The sequence below is a fragment of the Manis javanica genome, chromosome 10, assembly GCF_040802235.1.
Source record: "Manis javanica isolate MJ-LG chromosome 10, MJ_LKY, whole genome shotgun sequence".
NCBI lineage: Eukaryota > Metazoa > Chordata > Mammalia > Pholidota > Manidae > Manis > Manis javanica.
Window position 1 is genome coordinate 118,765,253 of NC_133165.1, and position 16,848 is coordinate 118,782,100.

Here is a 16,848-nt window from a genome sequence, read left to right on the forward strand (position 1 = left end):
GTCGGTGAGGCCAGCAAGCCAGGGGAGACCTGCCGCTGACAAGGTGTTTTGCATGCACAGGTCCCAAGAGGCTATTCACAGGAAGCCCCTGTGTCCCGAGGACGGGGTGGGGGTGCGGTGAGGCCCAGGTAGAGCCTTCTTGCGATTTCTGAGGGACACGGTCAGGAAGCAGCTTTGGACTGGCCGGTGCGGGTGATGAGAGTGGGCAGCGGGGCCCAGGGCCTGCCCGGTCAAGGGGTGGTGACCTGGCCCAGGGTGGCGAGGAGGAGCAGGCAGAGCGTGAGCCCCCCGGAGGAGAGCGGGCCGGGCTGCCACTGCCCGCCTGCATTTAAAGTCGTTTGCTGTGCCCTTCCTTGGGAGGCGCAGCAAGGCCTCAGAGGCCAAAACAGGAGAAACGGAAAAGGCATGATTAACAAGCCCTGTCCCCAGACAGCACTCGCCCTCACCCAGGCAAGGATGCTCCCTGGCCCACGGCCCCTCGGGTCGGCACCTTTCTCACACATCTGGGAAGGGACTGCATGTGCCCACAAGACCTGAGCAGGTCAGCAGGGTGGGACCTGCCCTGGCCCCTAGCAGTTCCTCTTGGTCCCACACCAGCAACTGGCTTCACTGCAATGACGAGCCATGGGGGCTGAAGTGACCCTGTGGGCGGGTGGCTGTGCCCACCCAGGGAACCCAAGTCATGCTGGTGTCAGGCATTAATGTTCCCTGAGTGGAGATGGGGGCCAGCCAGGCCCTCCGGCCCTTCCCAGCCACACTCGTCTCCCTAGCCCTGCACCAGATCTCGGCTCAGCTCTGGGCCCTGTGTGGGTTATCCCTGCCGCCCACAAGGCCTCCAGCTCATCGAATGTGGGGGTCAGTGACAGTGCCTGCACCCCCACCCTTGTGGCTCCACCCTGTGGGGTGTGCATAGCCTAGGCAGTGTGGCCAGGAGTCTCCTGTACTTTCCTCCTGCTGGTGGACACAGCACCGCTGGCTGCAGGGCATCCACACACGCACAGGTCCAGTGGAGCCTCCTGTGCCTTGGATGGGACTGCTTTGCTAGGCTGCCACCCGCCTGCCCCTGAGCCAAGACCTGGCAGGACATTTCTGACCAAGTCCCATCCAGAAGTGGTCTGTCCTTCTGAGTAAAGGCAATGCCCCCGGTGTGTGGACTGACCGGTTGCCCTTTGGCTGGGGAAGAGAAGGGGCCAAGTCAGCTTCCTGTGGACACAGACTTACTGCAGGTACCAGGGAGCCCATCCAAGCTGCATGCTTCCTCTACCCCAGTCCCAAGTCTTGCTGCACCTCCTTGAAGTGGGTCCTGCCCAGACCCTGGGTGGTCTCCAGTGGCAAGAGTGCCCAGGCTTCCCAAATGGAGGCTCTGGGAAGGCCAGGGTTTGGGCCATACCCTGCTACCTCCCGGCTGGTTGTTTCCTTCTGCAGCTCGCTGGAGGCACCATGGGCCATGTTCCTTCAAGACACCTTCCCTCTAGCTGTGCCAGGGAAGGATGCAGCTGCCATCCCTCCCTTGGAAAAGAGGCTTGGGGATACCCTTGCAACCCATCACACATAGCCAGGACTGGACCTAGGCATCTTCCCTGCCCAGCATGGGCATCTCAACCAGACTCGAGACAGGAGTGAAAGTGCCCCAGAGAGGACCAGGGCACAGACCTGGTAACTCCCCCTGCTCTCCTGTGTGAAGGTGGCTGTGGGGCGCGCAGAAATGATGCGTGCCAGCAAAGGAAGGGGACAATGACCTGGAGGCGTCCTTCACCAAGGGGAGCAGAGGCCACCCTGAGGCTGCCCGCAGGGCCCGAGAAACCACCCAGGGGGCAGCAGGAGCCCAGCACAGAGAGTGGACCAGGTTTTCTCCCACATCAGCCAGACAGCAGGAGGACCACCCCTTGACTCAGAGAGGGGAGACCTGTGCACCCACAAGTCACCATGCCAGGGCAGCTCCTCAGTCCCCTGAGGCCGCTGCCCGCTCAGCCAAATGGCGACACAGGGTCCAGTTGTCGTCCCCGGGGTACGGGGGCTCCAGCTAGCCCGGGGTCCGCTGGTCCAGAGACCTCCCTTCGGGTCCCTCCAAGGCCGGCAGCAGGACCACCCAGACCTGCGCCCCTGGGGACCCCCGCCTCCAGGCCGAAGGGGATCCCCCGGAAGGGCTGCGTCAAGCCACGGGGGCGCGCTTCACGACCCGAGCTCTCCGCTCCTCCGTGCAGCCTTACAGTTCTGTATCATTGGCCACAAAGCCACTTCGTGTGCGACGCAGAACATCACTCCCATTTTACAAAGAGGGAGTTACGGTCAGAGAATTAAAGAGCGCTTCGCAAAGCCGCCCCCCCGCGCCCCCGGACGTCCAGCTGGGGACTCGACCTCGCGGCATCACAGTGCCGCCTGCGCCCTAGGTTCGGAGGCGCAGGGACGGGACCGGGCGGTGCTTCTCGCGCGCGGCGCCCCGGGAAGTGTGGTCCGCGGGCGCTCGCGCGCGGCCCCCTGGGAAGTGTGGTCCGCGGGTGCGGGCCGGGCGCGCCGCCGGGCCGGACGAGCTGCTCGCGGAACTGTGCTTCCCGGCATGCCGCGCGCCGCTCGTCCTGGCCCCTGACCGCCCACCAGCGACCTCAGCCGGGCCGGCCGGCCCGCCCCGTCCGGTGGGGCGACGAGCCGCATGGAGGCCGGCTGAGGAGCGCCGCCCCGCCTCGGTACGCCGCGCGGCGCGGGCCTGGGGCGGGGGCGGCGCGCTCGTGAGCCCCGGCGGCCGGCCGGGGTCGGGTCGCGGTGGGAGTTAGAGGCAGCCCGCTTTGGGCCGGGCCCAGCCGGCCGCCAGCGGGGGCCCTCGGGCCAGAGGGGTCCGCCCGGACTCGGGGGCGGGCGCGCGGGGCCGGGGCCGACGGCGGGGGTCGGGGGCCAGGGGCGGGGAAGGCGGCGTAGGGCGGCCTCGCGCGCGCCGGCCCCTGCCCTTCGCGGCCGCGTCTCCGCGCACGGTGTGACCGGAAGCGCCTTCACCGAGGTACGACTCACATGCCGCAAAGTAGCTCGGAGGTCACGTGTGCGTCTTGGTAACAACTGTCCCAAGAAAGGGAGCCGAGTGTGCCTTGGCATCGACATTTGAGAAACAGGAAGCCCAATCAGAGGTGTCGGGCTGGCTTTGGGGGTTCCCACAGCCTCGCCAGGAGAACCGCGGTTTCCAGGTTGAATCCCGCTGGAGAGGGAGGTGCACAGGCCTTCGTGCTCGCTGCGCCCCGGGCAGGCTTGGCTCTGCCCGCTTTGTCCCTTCCTCGCGATGTGACTGGGAGGGATCCTGACGCCGGGACCACCGGCCAGCCTTGCAGTGTGGCTGTAATGCTGGGGTGTGGCGCGTACGAGAGGGCCGGGCAGGGTGGGCCAGACACCTACAGAACACCCTACATGCGCTGGTCAGCGTAGGGACCCAGCATTAGGCAGTGTCCAGGTTCCAGGAGGGTCAGTGGGTGTGCTGGACAAGGAGCCATTCAGACCTCCAGCCCAGATGGGAGCTGCATGCTTCCTCTATCCCAGTCCCAAGTCCTGCCGCACCTCCTTGAAGCGGGTCCTGCCCAGACCCTGGGTGGTCTCCAGTGCCAAGAGTGTCCAGGCTTCCCAAATGGAGGCTCTGGGAAGGCCAGGGTTTGGGCCATACCCTGCTACCTCCCGGCTGGTCACTTCTTTCTGCAGCTCGCTGGTCTTTCCAGTTTGGAACTTAGCTTTCTGAGGCCAGCTGCACTGGTTGGAAGCTGAGGCTTTTTCTCCGAACACTGTCCATGCTGGTCAGCCCTTGGCCAGCACTGGGAAGCCAGGCTGGGGTCTGGGAGGCATTTTCTGGCTTCCCAGTTTTTAGAGGGGGAGCAGGGAGAGGACAGGTGTCTGTCTGCTCTGCAGCCACAACAAAACACCACAGAGTGTAAGGCTGAAGCCACAGGCTGTTTACTGGCGGCTCTGGAGGCTGCCGATCGAGGTGGGTATGGATTTGGTTCCTGGCTGTGGACAGTGCCTCCTCCCTGTGTCCTCACCGGCGTGGAGGGAGGTCTGGTGTCTCTGCTCCTAAGGCACCCCCTTGACCTCATCTGAACTTGATCTTCTCCCAAAGATCACACCTCCAAATACCATCACATTGGGGGTTAGAGCTTCAATGTATAGATTTGGGGGACATGATGCATCCCAACGTGGTAGCCAGAAGAGGGGGCAGCTGCCTGGCCTGGGCAAGCAGGAACCTTTAGCTACCACTCACATTGAACTGTAAGATGTCCTCAAGTTATGTCCTGAAAGAGGCACCGCAGAACATTCTTAGGTGCTGGGAACATCATGGGACGCAAATGAGCCTAACCTGTCACTCTGATTTGTGTCCCAGGGCTGCATGCCCCCCGTGAACCCCTGGTGAGCTGCTCATGCCTCTGAACTGGGTGCTTTCTCTGGTGTCTTGGATAAGACTGGTCCTTTCAGGGCTGTGGGGAGTTCCCAGATCTGGAGCTTATTTTCCTGGAAGCACATTTATGATTGTGCAACAGTCATCTGCATGGAGAGCTGTAATTTCCGAAGCCAGATAATGGTGTCCCTGTGCAGACCAGGAGACACCTGAGAGGACTCGCATTTCAGTGTCTCCTGGAACCAGGCCCTGGTTCTTGTGCCCTGAAGGTTCGGGTTCTGCCCCTGCCCTCCACTCTGGGGACAGGAAACCACGGCACAGCAGAGGGAAGCCTGTAGAGGTCTAGCAGTCATGGACTAAAGAGGCATCTGAGAGTGGCACACAGGTTGCAGCTGGGAAATGCCAGAGTGCAGCTGGGCAGGACAGCTCGGGGGCTGCTCTGACGGCCTTGGCCCTGCCAGCGGAGCCCCGAGACCATGCAGCACTAGGTGGCTGGTCTGAGAGCTGGCCAACCCCATGGCTGTCCCCTGCAGCAGTTGCTGGCAGCCAGCCTGAGTAACAGATGGACTGTCCACAGGCGGTCTTGCTCAGGAGACCCGCCACTTGTGCCCACCACTTGTGCTCTGTGGATAGACCTCGGCAGCGACAGCCGGTTGGAGGAAGTGAGTGGCTGGGTCTGGCAGAAGTGTCCTCCCTTGAGCCAGGTTCCCTAGGCTCCCAGCATCAGTGGCCACAGTGTGGTCAGGCCGTGGGCGGGAGCCATGTGCCAGGCTTCCTGGAGCTGTGCTGGCTGGTGGGGACCTGTGTCAGCCTGGACTAAGGTGGGGCGCCCTGAGGGTATCAGCCAGTGTCTGCGGAGTGCTGCGGCCTGCAGTGGTGTGATGAGCAAGGCCAAGCGTCAGGAAGCCGGAAGGACTCAGACGCTCCCGGGCAGCCAAGCAGGTATCTGGGGACAGGCCGGGCCAGCAGTCTGTGGGGGCCCTCGCTCCTCTTCAGGCAACGAAGAGAAGCTCAGGTCAAGCTGGAACTATTTGAAAGTGCATAATCATGAGGAGGAAATGGGAGAATTAATGACCCACTGAAATCACATCTTAGGAAACATCGCTCAGGCCCTGGCCAAGGCTGAGGGAAACAGATATTGGGAAGACTTGTGGGCGTGCCAACAGGCACTGACCTGCACCTCCAGGTCAGGTGCCTGACTCTGTGGTTGGTTGGCTCAGCCGTCCGGGGCTCAAGGCTGGGCTTCAGACCTGCCCCTGCCCGCAGCCTTCAGGACCCAGCCAGGTGCGAAGGGCTCTCAGGGCCTGCCCGCAGGGGAGCCTGGCCCTGCCCCCTCCGTGGGCACAGGCGTCCTGGGCTGCAGAGGGCGGGTGTGTCCCGCCGAGTGCAGGCAGGGTGAGGGCAGAGACCTACCAGACGTGGCCACCACGCCCGCCGGAGGGAGCAGGGGGGCCTCCTGTTTGCTGGCTGTCACATGAGCCTCCCCACAATGGCCCAGGATGTTGTCTTAAGGTTTCCTAGTCCTTTGGTGCCGGTGCTGCCGGGAAGTAGGAATTACCTGCTTCCCTGTGCACAGCCGGCCCCGGGAGCATGTCCAGCCGCGCCCTCTGGCTGCTCCCGCTGGCACAGCCTCCTCTGTGTTCTGGTTGCTGCTTTGCTTCAGTGGAGATCCTTCACCTGTAAAGGGGAAGAAAGGCCTGGGATGGGGAGGCCAGCAAACTGCCTGGCTGGGGCCCCTGGGGACGAGTGCCCCGGAGGCCGGGCCGCGCTCCTTCCCCTGTGAGGCCCGCGGTCTGGCCGTTACCCTGTCCCAGGGCCCAGTCGCTTCCTTTGGCCCTAGCCAGTTCCTCTTCCTGACCCACCCTCTGACCCCATTTCTTCCAGAAGGCCCCACCATCCTGAGGATGGGCTGCCTCCTTCTTGACCAGCTCCAGGGCAGGTCTGCGTGTCCCTGGACATCAGACCAGTCAGTCGGTCAGTCTCGGAGGGAACCGTGCCCTTTCTCTGAGTCACCTGCCCAAGTGAGCTCCTCCCTGTGGTAGTGAGGAGACCGGCTCGGAGAGGGGCAGCGGGCGGCTGGGTCTGTTCTCGCTGCAGCGCGAGACCACAGGGCACAGAGGGGAATGGGCCCTGACACGGTGTCGTGTTTGTTGTGTTACGTGTTTTTCCTTTTTATTATGAAAGTTTTAAAAAGTGCACCAGCAGAGGGGCTGAAATGACCCGAGGGGCTGTGTGAGAGCCCCTGCCCCAGACCCCCTCAGCGGCCTCTGAAAAGCACGTCCCATTTCATCCCTGAGTTCACACCTGGCAGGTGCAGACCTGACACAACCGGGACACCGTGCCCGGCTGACAGCGACCGGTCACGGTCCCCCAGCGGGCTCGTCCTCATGTGGCCGGGCCACTGCCATCTGTGCGCTGGCGCCCGGCCCTTTGGCAGTGCGGCCCCTGTTCTCCTGACTCCAAGCCTGGGAGTGAGCCTGCAGGCCCCGTCAGACTCCAGTTTGAGTTTTCAGTGCATCTTGGGGAGGCGTGGGAGAAGCTGGTACCGTCAGCGCTGTTCTGGTCCAGGCCAAGGTGCCGCCGTGTCCTCCTTCCTCCCACAGGGCCTGACGTGGGCCTCCTCCTGCCGGCTTTGGAGGCCTCCACTCTCTCTGGCAGTTTCTTTCTCTGGTGAAAAAGGCCTTTCTGGGCCCCTGGGCCCGCCCCCACACCACCGTCTCCCGAGCTCCTGGCTTCCTTCCGAGACGGACAGGGTGCTGCCAGGCTTCGCTGGAGTGTCTGACTCAGCCTCAGGCTTGCGGCCCTTTTCTTGAACCAGAAAGCAAGTGCCGTCTCCCGACCACACGGGCCTGAGCGCCACCGCTCCCTCTGCTCCCCCGCGGTGCTGCCCCCACACCAGCTCCTCAGAGTGGGCGGCAGCCGTGGTGCTGCGTCCCGGAGATGCCCGGCTCCCTGGCCCTCCTAGGGGTGTGGCCGTCACTTGATTCACTTCTGCTTGATTTTCTCTTTTTAGGTAGTTTTGTAAATTGTGTTTTGTTCCAAAGTCAAAAAGGAAAGGTCCTGTTCCTCCTGGCTGCCTGCTTCGCTTGGTCTCCAAACTCTAATATCTCCCCTCTGCTGGGAAAACGGGAGGTGGGAGCTGGGGATCCTGCCCGCCAGGTTTGCTGGGCTCCCTGGCAGCTGAGCCGGCTCTTCCTGTTGTGCTTAGCCCCACACCACAGGGCTCAGGTGTCACCCCGGCCTGGGAACCCTGGACCTCAGTGGCCTGCGACCGACAGGTGTCGGTCTGGGTGGCAGGGCAGGAAGGACATGGCCCACCTGAGGATCGTTCAGAGACCTGCACCCCTTGGTGAGCCCCGTGCACAGCCCTGGGGCTCCGCTGGGCGTGCACTCCCGTCCCCTCCCTGTCTCCTCAGGCTTCGCTCAGTGCCAGGAGCACCGTCCGGCCATGGAGGAGGAAGAGGAGCTGCCGCCTCGGGAGGTCAGAGGCCTGGGCTGGCGTCCCAGCCTGGGGGCTGCTCCCTGAATGGCCCAGGGCTCGGGGCCAGGCTGGCTGCTGGCCAGAGTGTGGGGTCCCCCGCAGTGTGGCCTCCTGGGTCACTCCGGCTGCATCTGGACAAAGAATGACCTCCTGCTGGCTTCCCGGGTGTTCCTGAGCCAGCCGAAGGGAACGCTGGGCATGGCACACTGAGGGTGGGCCACCCCCGAGGGGATGAGCACAGAGGGCATCTGTGGCCCGTCCGCAGGGAGTTCATGGAGCAGCTGCTCAAGTTCTGGGCAGGTCTATTGGGGACAAGCAGGTTCCCTGAGCCAGGGCAGGCCGTGGGGGAAAGTGGGCACCCCCACCCAAGCGCTCCCCTCCCCTCTGCAGGCTGACGTGGAACCCATCCTGACATCGGGGGCTTCGGAGGTGGTGCCCAGGGTGCTTTCCGGAGAACCGCAGAGCCTGTGTGCGTGCTCACTGAGGCAGCCCGGTGTGCGCGGGGTGGGCAGCACTGGCCGGGGGGGCTCCTGCCATGCCCCCCAAGTTTGTGGTGAAGATGGGCTGGGGGCTCTTGAGTCCAGGTGGGCAAGCAGAGCTGCAGCAGTACCATCCTCTGATGGGAGGGCCAGGGCCTCAGCTGCCCTGGCATCCTCGGACCAGCATGGCCTCCCTGGTCCTCTGTCCCTCTCCACCTGGGCGCACCCCCTGTGGGGTACAGAACTCACCAAGGCCTGGCTTCTTTTCTGGGGAGGGTCTGGTTAGATGGCAACCCCCTACCCCCGTCCCACACTGCAGGGGACCAGGACCCGTGGCTTCTGGAAGCCAGAGGGGCCTGTGGGCTGCGCTGCCTGCCAGGAACCATATGCCCCCTGCGCATCTGGGTTCCACAGCGCAGGAGCCCTTGTGGCCCTGAAAGCTGGGAGCCGAGGCCGCCAGTGTGGACAGCACCCCAAGCTGCGCCGTGCTGTCCCTGCAGCTGACATGGACGCTTTCAACCTGCTCCTGGAGATGAAGCTGACACGGCGGCGGGAAAGGCCCGAATTGCCGCGCACAGTGACCCAGCTGGTGGCCGAGGATGGGAGCAGGGTGTATGTGGTGGGCACTGCCCACTTCAGCGATGACAGCAAGAGAGATGTTGTGAAGGTGAGTGCCACGAGCTGCCTCAAGAGGCCTCGTTCCACGGCCCGGCTCAGCTGCCTCCACGGGTCCAGCAGCCTCGCTGGTCTCTCAGTGACACACACACCCGTGTGTGACCTTCTCGTCTTGGTTGCTTGACAAACTGAGTTGTGGCCACAGCAGTGGGTGGCCCTCAGGGGTGGGCTCTGCCCCCAGGGTTGGGGTCAGTGCTGGATCCGTTGCAGACCATCCGGGAGGTGCAGCCCGACGTGGTGGTCGTGGAGCTCTGCCAGTACCGTGTGTCCATGCTGAAGATGGACGAGGCTGCCCTGCTGCGCGAGGCCAAGGAGATCAGCTTGGAGAAGCTGCAGCAGGCTGTGAGGCAGGTGGGCTGTGGGGCGGCCTTTCGCTGGGCCCTGTTCCCACTGAGCCCCAGGAGGCGTGGGGCCCAGATGGGGCCTAGCCTGTGGTCAGTGCAGGGGTGCCCTCTCCACCCTGGGATCTGTGTGGTTCAGGACTCTTCCTGCTGGCCCATGAGGGAGGAAAGGCCATTGTGTACTGGGTTTCAGGTGAGGGACAGATGGACGTGCTTTAGTCCCAAGCCAGGAGCTGTTCAGGGACCCTGAGGACCCGTTTGCTAAGCAGGTCACTCTGGTGTGGGGGGTTCCAGTTCATCCCACAGCCTGAAGCGATACCCCCACCACCCAGACCCAGGCAGCAGCCTGAGTCCCACTCACCAGCAGGTGCCCTGAGGGGGTTGTGGGCAAGAGTCATCGGGGTCTGGCCTGGAGAGGTGAGAGGAGAAAGGGGTCCCCCAGCCGAGGCCAGGCACCTCTCATGGCTTGTGGCCCTGGGAGGGCTGTGCAGGGGCCTCGGGACACAAAGGGCCAGGAGGGGCCCTGGAGTGGCCACTGGCGGCAGCCCCTGCTGGTGTCGGCTTGTGGCCACGGGGACTCCGCTCTCTGCCCGTGTGGCCGGCCGACGCAGGGCCCTTCCCGCAGAACGGGGTCATGTCGGGGCTCATGCAGATGCTGCTGCTGAAGGTATCCGCCCACATCACCGAGCAGCTGGGCATGGCCCCCGGTGGCGAGTTCAGAGAGGCCTTCAAGGAGGTGGGCCTGGGCTTGGCTGGGGAGGGGACTCCACATCTGGGGGCTGCCCTGGGGCCTGAGGCCTCCCAGCCAACACGCAGCCTCTGTCCCAGGCCAGCAAGGTGCCTTTCTGCAAGTTCCACCTGGGCGACCGGCCCATCCCCGTGACCTTCAAGAGGGCCATTGCCGCACTGTCCTTCTGGCAGAAGGTCAAGCTGGCCTGGGGCCTGTGTTTCCTGTCCGACCCTATCAGGTAGGACTCACTGGTCTCCTGACAGGCAACCCCAGCCCAGGAAGGGGCCAGAGGCCCAGGGGTACCCACAGAGTGACAGGGCTGTGTACGGAACTCCCAGCCCATTGTGGCTTGGCCTGGCCTGCTGTTCGGCACGTCGCTCTTGTTCTTGGGCTGGGCCTCCTCAAACAAGACCTTCCTGGCCCGCCCTTCCACCGTGACCCCAAACAAAGGGTGCTGAGGTCCCTGCGCTGGATCAGCAGCACCCAGCCCTGCTGGTTGCCCTGTCTGTCCCCAGCAAGGATGACGTGGAGCGGTGCAAACAGAAGGACCTGCTGGAACAGATGATGGCCGAGATGATTGGCGAGTTTCCAGACCTGCACCGCACCATCGTCTCGGAGCGTGACATCTACCTGACCTACGTGCTGAGGCAGGCCGCCCGGCGCCTCGAGCTGCCGCGCTCCTCTGACGGTGACGTCCGGCCCGAGCGGGGCTCCTGCGGGCCGTCACTACCGGAGGGATGCTGACCCGTTATTCCCTTTACAGCCGAGCCCAGGAAGTGCGTCCCGTCCGTGGTGGTGGGCGTCGTGGGTATGGGCCACGTCCCCGGCATTGAGAAGAACTGGACCACCGACCTCAACATCCAGGAGATCATGACGTGAGTGCCTCCTGCACGCCCTGTGCACCCCTCACATGGCGGGGCCCAGGGAGGGGGTTGTGACCGCACCGGAGCTGGGGGAGCTAGTGCTCCCGAGCCAGGCCCAGCTGCCTTCCTTCCCCCAGCGTCCCCCCGCCGTCCATCTCCGGCAGAGTGTCCCGGCTGGCTGCAAAGGCTGCGGCCTTGGGCCTGCTGGGCTACGGTCTGTACTGGATGGGGCGCCGCGCTGCCAGCCTGGTCCTGTCGCTGCCCGCCACCCAGTACTGCCTGCAGAGGGCGTCAATGGCCCGGCCGCACCAGTAGGAAGAACAGTGCACAGGACCAAGCGGCGCTGGGGTCTGGCCCCTGAGGAGCTCCTGGGTGCCACCCCCTCGTGGGGGTCCAGGCCCAGCCACTCCTGCCCTCCCCCACCCCGCCCAAATAAAGAATCGTTTAACTGCTCTGAGCTCAGGCTTCCCAGCAGCCCTCCCCTATCCCCTGCAGGGGCCCCCCAGGGCTCACGGGGTTCTCAGGGCCAGGACAGCAGGTGGGGAGGGGCTGAGGCACCTGCTGGCTGATGGTCCTACCCTACCTCACTGTGCCTTCTTCGTGCCGGCCCAGGAGCGCCTGCCCAGGAGTGACTGATGGTGGGTGCCTGGCCATCAGGGGCCAGCTGGCACATCTGGTGGGGCTGGATTGCCCCATGCAGCTCTGGCGTGGCTCCTGGGAGTGTTTGTGCTGAGAGGGCAGTTTGGCCAAGCTTGGTGTCCCTGGACATGCATCAGCACCAGCCCTGCCTCCAGAGAGTGTGTGGTTTTGGTTTTAAAAATGTCTGAAATTTTTTTACTCAGGTAGTTTTAACTTAAAACAAACTGAAGCAAATGTCAGGAAATACTAGCCTTAAATGTGCTTGGGACAGAGACTTCCTTGAGGCCTCAGTGGTGAGCCGGGGTGCCTGTGGGGAGGATCAGCTCCAGCAGTAAGGCTTCCTGGCCATGCAGGGTCCAGCCTGCTTCCTGACCGTCTGGTGGGGAGCCCAGAGGTGCCCTGGCCTCCAGGGGCAGATGGCACGTGTCCACCAGGGCCCGCCAGTTTGCAAGTGTGCAGCAGGTGCCCACCGCCCTCCCACGTGTCCACTTCAGGTACAGACTGGGCTGAGGCCGCCAGCCCCACACAGCACCCCACGCAGTCGTCACCCGTGCGTGTCGCCTTGCGATTGCTCCCAGGCAAGTGCTGACACCGTAGCATCTGTGCGGAGTACCGGGGCCTGGAGCACGTGGCTTGTTTGTGTGGCCTCGGTGTCTGACTGGGTCAGCTGGAGCCCATGGCCAGCCCACGGCAGGGAGCTGGGCGGGGCCCGCATTCTCCCTGTCATTCACGTGCTTGTGTATGTGTTCCTTAGAAACTGAAATAAAGTCTAATTTTGGAAGCTCCTGTTTTGTGAAATGTGTAGAAATAGGACTCAAGTGCAGGGTGCCATGGTGGGGAAGGGTGGCAGAGGGCCTGGGATGGGCAGCAGGATGCTGGTGGCACTGCCTTGGGTCCTGAGGAACTTTCTCCCCATGCCAAGCATGGACCCCAGCTTGGCACAGGCACCAGCCAAGGGGAAGTGTGTCTGGAGGAGCCGCCCTTACCCCACCCAGTCCACGTCCTCTGTCTCCTGCCCAGCTCAGCCACCCACCCTGGCAGGAGGCAGGGGAGGAGGCGGAGGGAGCCTGGCAGCCTGAACAAAAGGTGCTCAGGACCAGCAGCTCAGATCTGCCCGGGAAGACCAGTGAGCACCGAGGGTGGCGGGATCTGCCCGAGGCGCAGAGGGCGGGTGGAAGGGTGGGCTCTTCCCAACAATGTCTGCCCCCTAGGAAGTATGGCTGTCAGCCCTGTGCTGGGTCTTGCTGCTCTCCTCTGCCTCTCTGCACCCCCTGCCAGCTCCATGGTGCAGCATCGAATGCGGGTAAGGAGGCTGGCAGGCTGGTGGATCTCACTAGTCCACGGTGGGCTGGGGGCTCCCGGGGCTGCTGAGCCTGTGCCTGACCAGGGCTTGCTTTCTACAGGTCCCCGTGGTGCTGCTGGAACCCCAAGGTCTGGCTGGGTGTCGTGGGAGAGGGAGGGGCCAGGTAGGCGCAGACTGGGCACCCTCTGACCCACCATCCATGGGTCCACACCCAGCAGGCCTTACTCCCCGTGAGGACCCACCTGGCTCCCTGCCCCAAACAGCCTGCAGGAGGGGCAGTGAGGACAAGGCCCCCTTCGGGTCCTGTGTCAGGAGGGGCCAGCTGAGCTTGGGGAAGCCTAGCCAGGCCCTCCAAGAGCGGCGTGTGAGGTCCTCGTTGGACCCATGGGGAAGAGGTGGTGTCCGGGGGCAGTGGGAGACACCAAAGAATTTAGGGGGGCAGCAAATGAGTGAGTCCAAGGAACGGCCCCTTGAGAGAGGAGAGGCTGGTGTGGTCCAGGTAAGGGGATGGCGCTGCCTGTCTGTCAGGACCAAGGTTGTGAATGGTCTGTGGGATTGTCACGGGGGTCTGTGGGGACTGTTTCTGGTCACTTGGAGAGCAGTGCCCCTTCCCAGGCCCTGGGCCTCCCAGCTCATGTCTTCCACAGGGAGGGACTGCTCTCAGATCCAGAAAGAGAACCCCAGCGCCCCCAGTGGTGTGTACGCCATCCAGCCAGGGGGAGCCAGCACCCCCTTCCAGGTAAGCAGCCCGTAGCGTGTGTGTGTTGGGGGTGGGAGGTTGTCAGGGCAGTTTGTGTGTATCACTTTGGCTAAAACAAGAGTTATTACTGTTTGAGGAACTTCCTCCCCATGCCAAGCGTGGACCCCAGCCTGGCGAGGGAAGCGCCAGGCCAGGGCTGCCGGCGGTGTCCATCCACAGACGCACTTAGACAGCAGGTGTTTGCTGAGTGTTGTTTATGATTGGCAAAGGCTTGGAGAAACCTAAATGCCCACCTCCAAGGGTATGAACAAAGAAAAATGCCCAGGATACAATATTATGTAAAAAAATGAAGTCACACACTAGGGTGTCAAATAACACATGCCCAACTGTGGGTGCAGCCCTGGGACCTGGGGAGTTGCCTTGGAAGCTTTGACACATTGACAAGCAGAAAAACAATAACGGTTCATTTTTCAAATAAATAGTGATTAGGGGAGCATGGACAGGAGGGCACAGGCCTGTGTGGATCTGCCCAGAGGCCCCCGAGGCAGCTGATGCTTCTGCCCAGGTTCTCTGTGACATGCGCATGGACGGTGGCTGGACAGTGATTCAGAGTCGAGACGGGAGCAGGGAGAGGCCCCTTGACTTCGAGAGGTGTTGGCAGGAGTACAAGCAGGGCTTCGGCGACTTGGGAGGTAGGAGGGCCGTGCTGCCCGTAGGGCTCTGGGGTGTAGCCAGGCACCCCAGGGCCTTGTCTTGGGGGCTCAGCTTTGACCCCCACCAAGGACACGGCAGGGATGCCAGGGGTGGCGGCTGGCCTGAGCCTGGGCGCCCCGCTCTGCAGGTGATCACTGGCTGGGGTTGGAGCACATCTCCAGCCTCACCTCCCAGCCCAGACTGCACACGGAGCTCACTGTAGACCTGCAGGACGTGGGCAACCACACGCTGCAGGCGCACTACGACAACTTCCACGTGGACAAGGAGGACCGGTTTTACCGGCTGACCCTAGGTCTGTACTCGGGGAATGCAGGTGAGTGCTTGGGAGGGTTGGTGGGCTCTGCGGACCATTTCTCTACCCCCAAGCGGCCTGCTTTGCTGACATGCTGTCCAGAGGAGGGAAGGTCCAGACCCCAGAAACCCCAACTTCCTGGCCCACATCTGCCAGCCTCTGCTCTCTGGGGCTGCTCTCCCCAAGCACCCGCCCTTGGGGTCCAGGTGGAGCACAGCACAGCTGCGCGAAGTGGGTGCGGGCCGCGGGGCTGCAGAGCCCACCACCCACGCCGCTACGCCGCGCAGGGGACGCGTTCCGGGGCAGAAGCCGCACGGACGACCAGGAGGGCTGCGGCTTCAGCACGCTGGACCGCGACCACGACCGCTGCGCGCCCTGCACCGACGGCGCGCGCACTTTCGCCAGCTGCAGCCACGATCGCTCCGACTCCGGCTGGTGGTACAGCGACTGCGGCCAGGCGGACCTCAATGGGCGGTGGCCGGAGCCCATGGGGGTCATCGAGGGCCTGCGCTGGGCCGGCGGCGGCAGCGAGTCGGCCCTGCGCGCCAGCGTGATGCGCGTGCGCACCACTGCCCCCCGCAAGGCCTAGGCCTGCGGTGCAGGGCCAGTCAGGCCTCATTAAACGTTCCAGGCAGGCTGTCAGCTGCCGTCCTCCTTTCAGGTTGGGACATCCTCCCTGCCGGACCGCGGGGACTCTGCGCTGCCCGCAGCACCTGCTCGTCTAGGATGGGACTGGGGAAGTCCAGGAGGCCGTGCTGCCCAAACGGGGTGGCCAGAGGCAAAGGGTGGGAGGAACCCTTGGCACCAATCAGGTGTCCCCTCGGTGCGGGCTCAGCGAGGGCAGCCAGCAGGGCACAGAGCCTGGCACTCACAGACCCTCAATAGCTCAGTCCCCCAGATTCCATTCCACAATGTGCGTAAGACAGGGGTCTGAGGGGGAAAGGAGACTGGTGAGGAGGGCCTGGGACCTGCAGAAGAGGGGAGGGGGTGACAGGCTCAGGCTGGGTCTTCTTGGCGGTTCAGAAGGAGGCTAGGAACAGGGGTCTCTGCCAGCAGACCAGGCCCAGGTGGAGGGGAAGCAGTCAGGCTTCAGGAGGGGGCTCTGGGGCCATCCCCCTCATCTGTGTGCACCCCCCCCCCACACACACACACACGTGAAGAAGGTAGTGTCATGGCTGAGGACCTGAGCTGAAGAGGAGCTCGGGAGTCCTGGGAAGTCATGGCCAGCAGGGGCAGAGTTGGTCACACCAGGTCTGAGAAGTCCACACTGTGGCCCCAGGAGAGAGTAGCCGGGGTGGCTCAAGTTAAATTAAGCAGCCATGGTGGAGCTTTTGTGTGTCCGGAATCTTTGGCCCAGCTCTGGGGCTCAGGTTTTACTTTGGGGCCAGGTCAGGGAGGGGATGGGGAAGCCCCTCCAAGGAACACAGGCTCCACAAAAGCATCTGAGGGCCCAGCTCAGGGGACCCCACAGGCTCACCTGAACCGAACCCCTCACCTGGGGGTGGTCCCTCTGAGAGCCAGGCTTTCCTGCCTCACCCTGCACCCACCCTAGCCTCCTAGGTATCTGTGGGGTGTTTTTCTGGGGCAGGTGCTGTTCTAGGGAACTGGTGCCCGGATTGTCAAGGCTCCTGCCCTCCAAGAGCAGGGGTAAGGAGAGAGGCACTCAAAAAGGAAATTAAGGGAATAAGCTCATATCAGAAGTACTGTGCAGGGAATCTCAGGCTGACTGGAGGCCCCAGATGGGTGTGCAGCTGGTAGGTGGGGTGGACGGGGTGGGCATGGAATCCAGCAAACGCGAGGAATCGTGCTTCGGGCAGAGGAGCAGCAGGAGCAAAGGCCCCACACCAGTGAGGCGCCCAGTGAAGCCTTACCTGCCCTTGGTTTTGCCCCGGGCACTTCCCGGCCCCCACTGACCTGGCCAGATCTAGACAAAGGTCTCCTTTTCCTCTGTAGGTCCCCATGCTCCTTGGGAGCTTCCCAGGTATAGTCTGAAGCTGGCCCAGTACGCAGAGGGCAGCTGGGACTGAAGAAGGAGGCGGCCACTCCAGGTTGGGATGTGGCAGGTTTAATAAGCAAGGGGCTTATACACGAGGCTTCCTCGGGCACCCGCCCCGTCCGCTCAATCTTGCAAGTTCATACAGAGGCCTTAATGGGGTTCAGTCCCGTGTGTGTCCAGGTGTCTCAGCACCGGTCACCATCTCGAGCTGTGACCCTGGGGCGCCTCTGTGGAAGGCAGGCAGGAGCCCCGTTCCGAGGACGGGCAGGGCG

At 63.4% G+C, this 16,848-nt stretch overlaps 2 protein-coding genes across 2 annotated transcripts; both read left to right on the plus strand.

Moving 5' to 3' along the window:
• The first annotated feature begins 7,779 nt into the window (after positions 1–7,779).
• Positions 7,780–12,352, plus strand: TRABD (TraB domain containing). The gene is made up of 9 exons (XM_073214104.1): positions 7,780–7,844; positions 8,235–8,313; positions 8,824–8,990; positions 9,209–9,349; positions 9,965–10,075; positions 10,168–10,307; positions 10,585–10,757; positions 10,833–10,944; positions 11,070–12,352. Exons 1-9 carry the CDS (start codon positions 7,812–7,814, stop codon positions 11,245–11,247), a joined length of 1,134 nt encoding a protein of 377 aa, XP_073070205.1. The 5' UTR covers positions 7,780–7,811; the 3' UTR covers positions 11,248–12,352.
• LOC140843675 (angiopoietin-related protein 6-like) lies at positions 11,919–15,222 on the plus strand. The gene is made up of 8 exons (XM_073214106.1): positions 11,919–12,149; positions 12,494–12,697; positions 12,783–12,874; positions 12,975–13,037; positions 13,522–13,613; positions 14,057–14,266; positions 14,416–14,601; positions 14,868–15,222. The coding sequence occupies exons 1-8, from the start codon at positions 11,919–11,921 to the stop codon at positions 15,167–15,169; spliced, it is 1,380 nt and encodes a 459-aa protein (XP_073070207.1). The 3' UTR covers positions 15,170–15,222.
• The last annotated feature ends 1,626 nt before the right edge of the window (positions 15,223–16,848 follow it).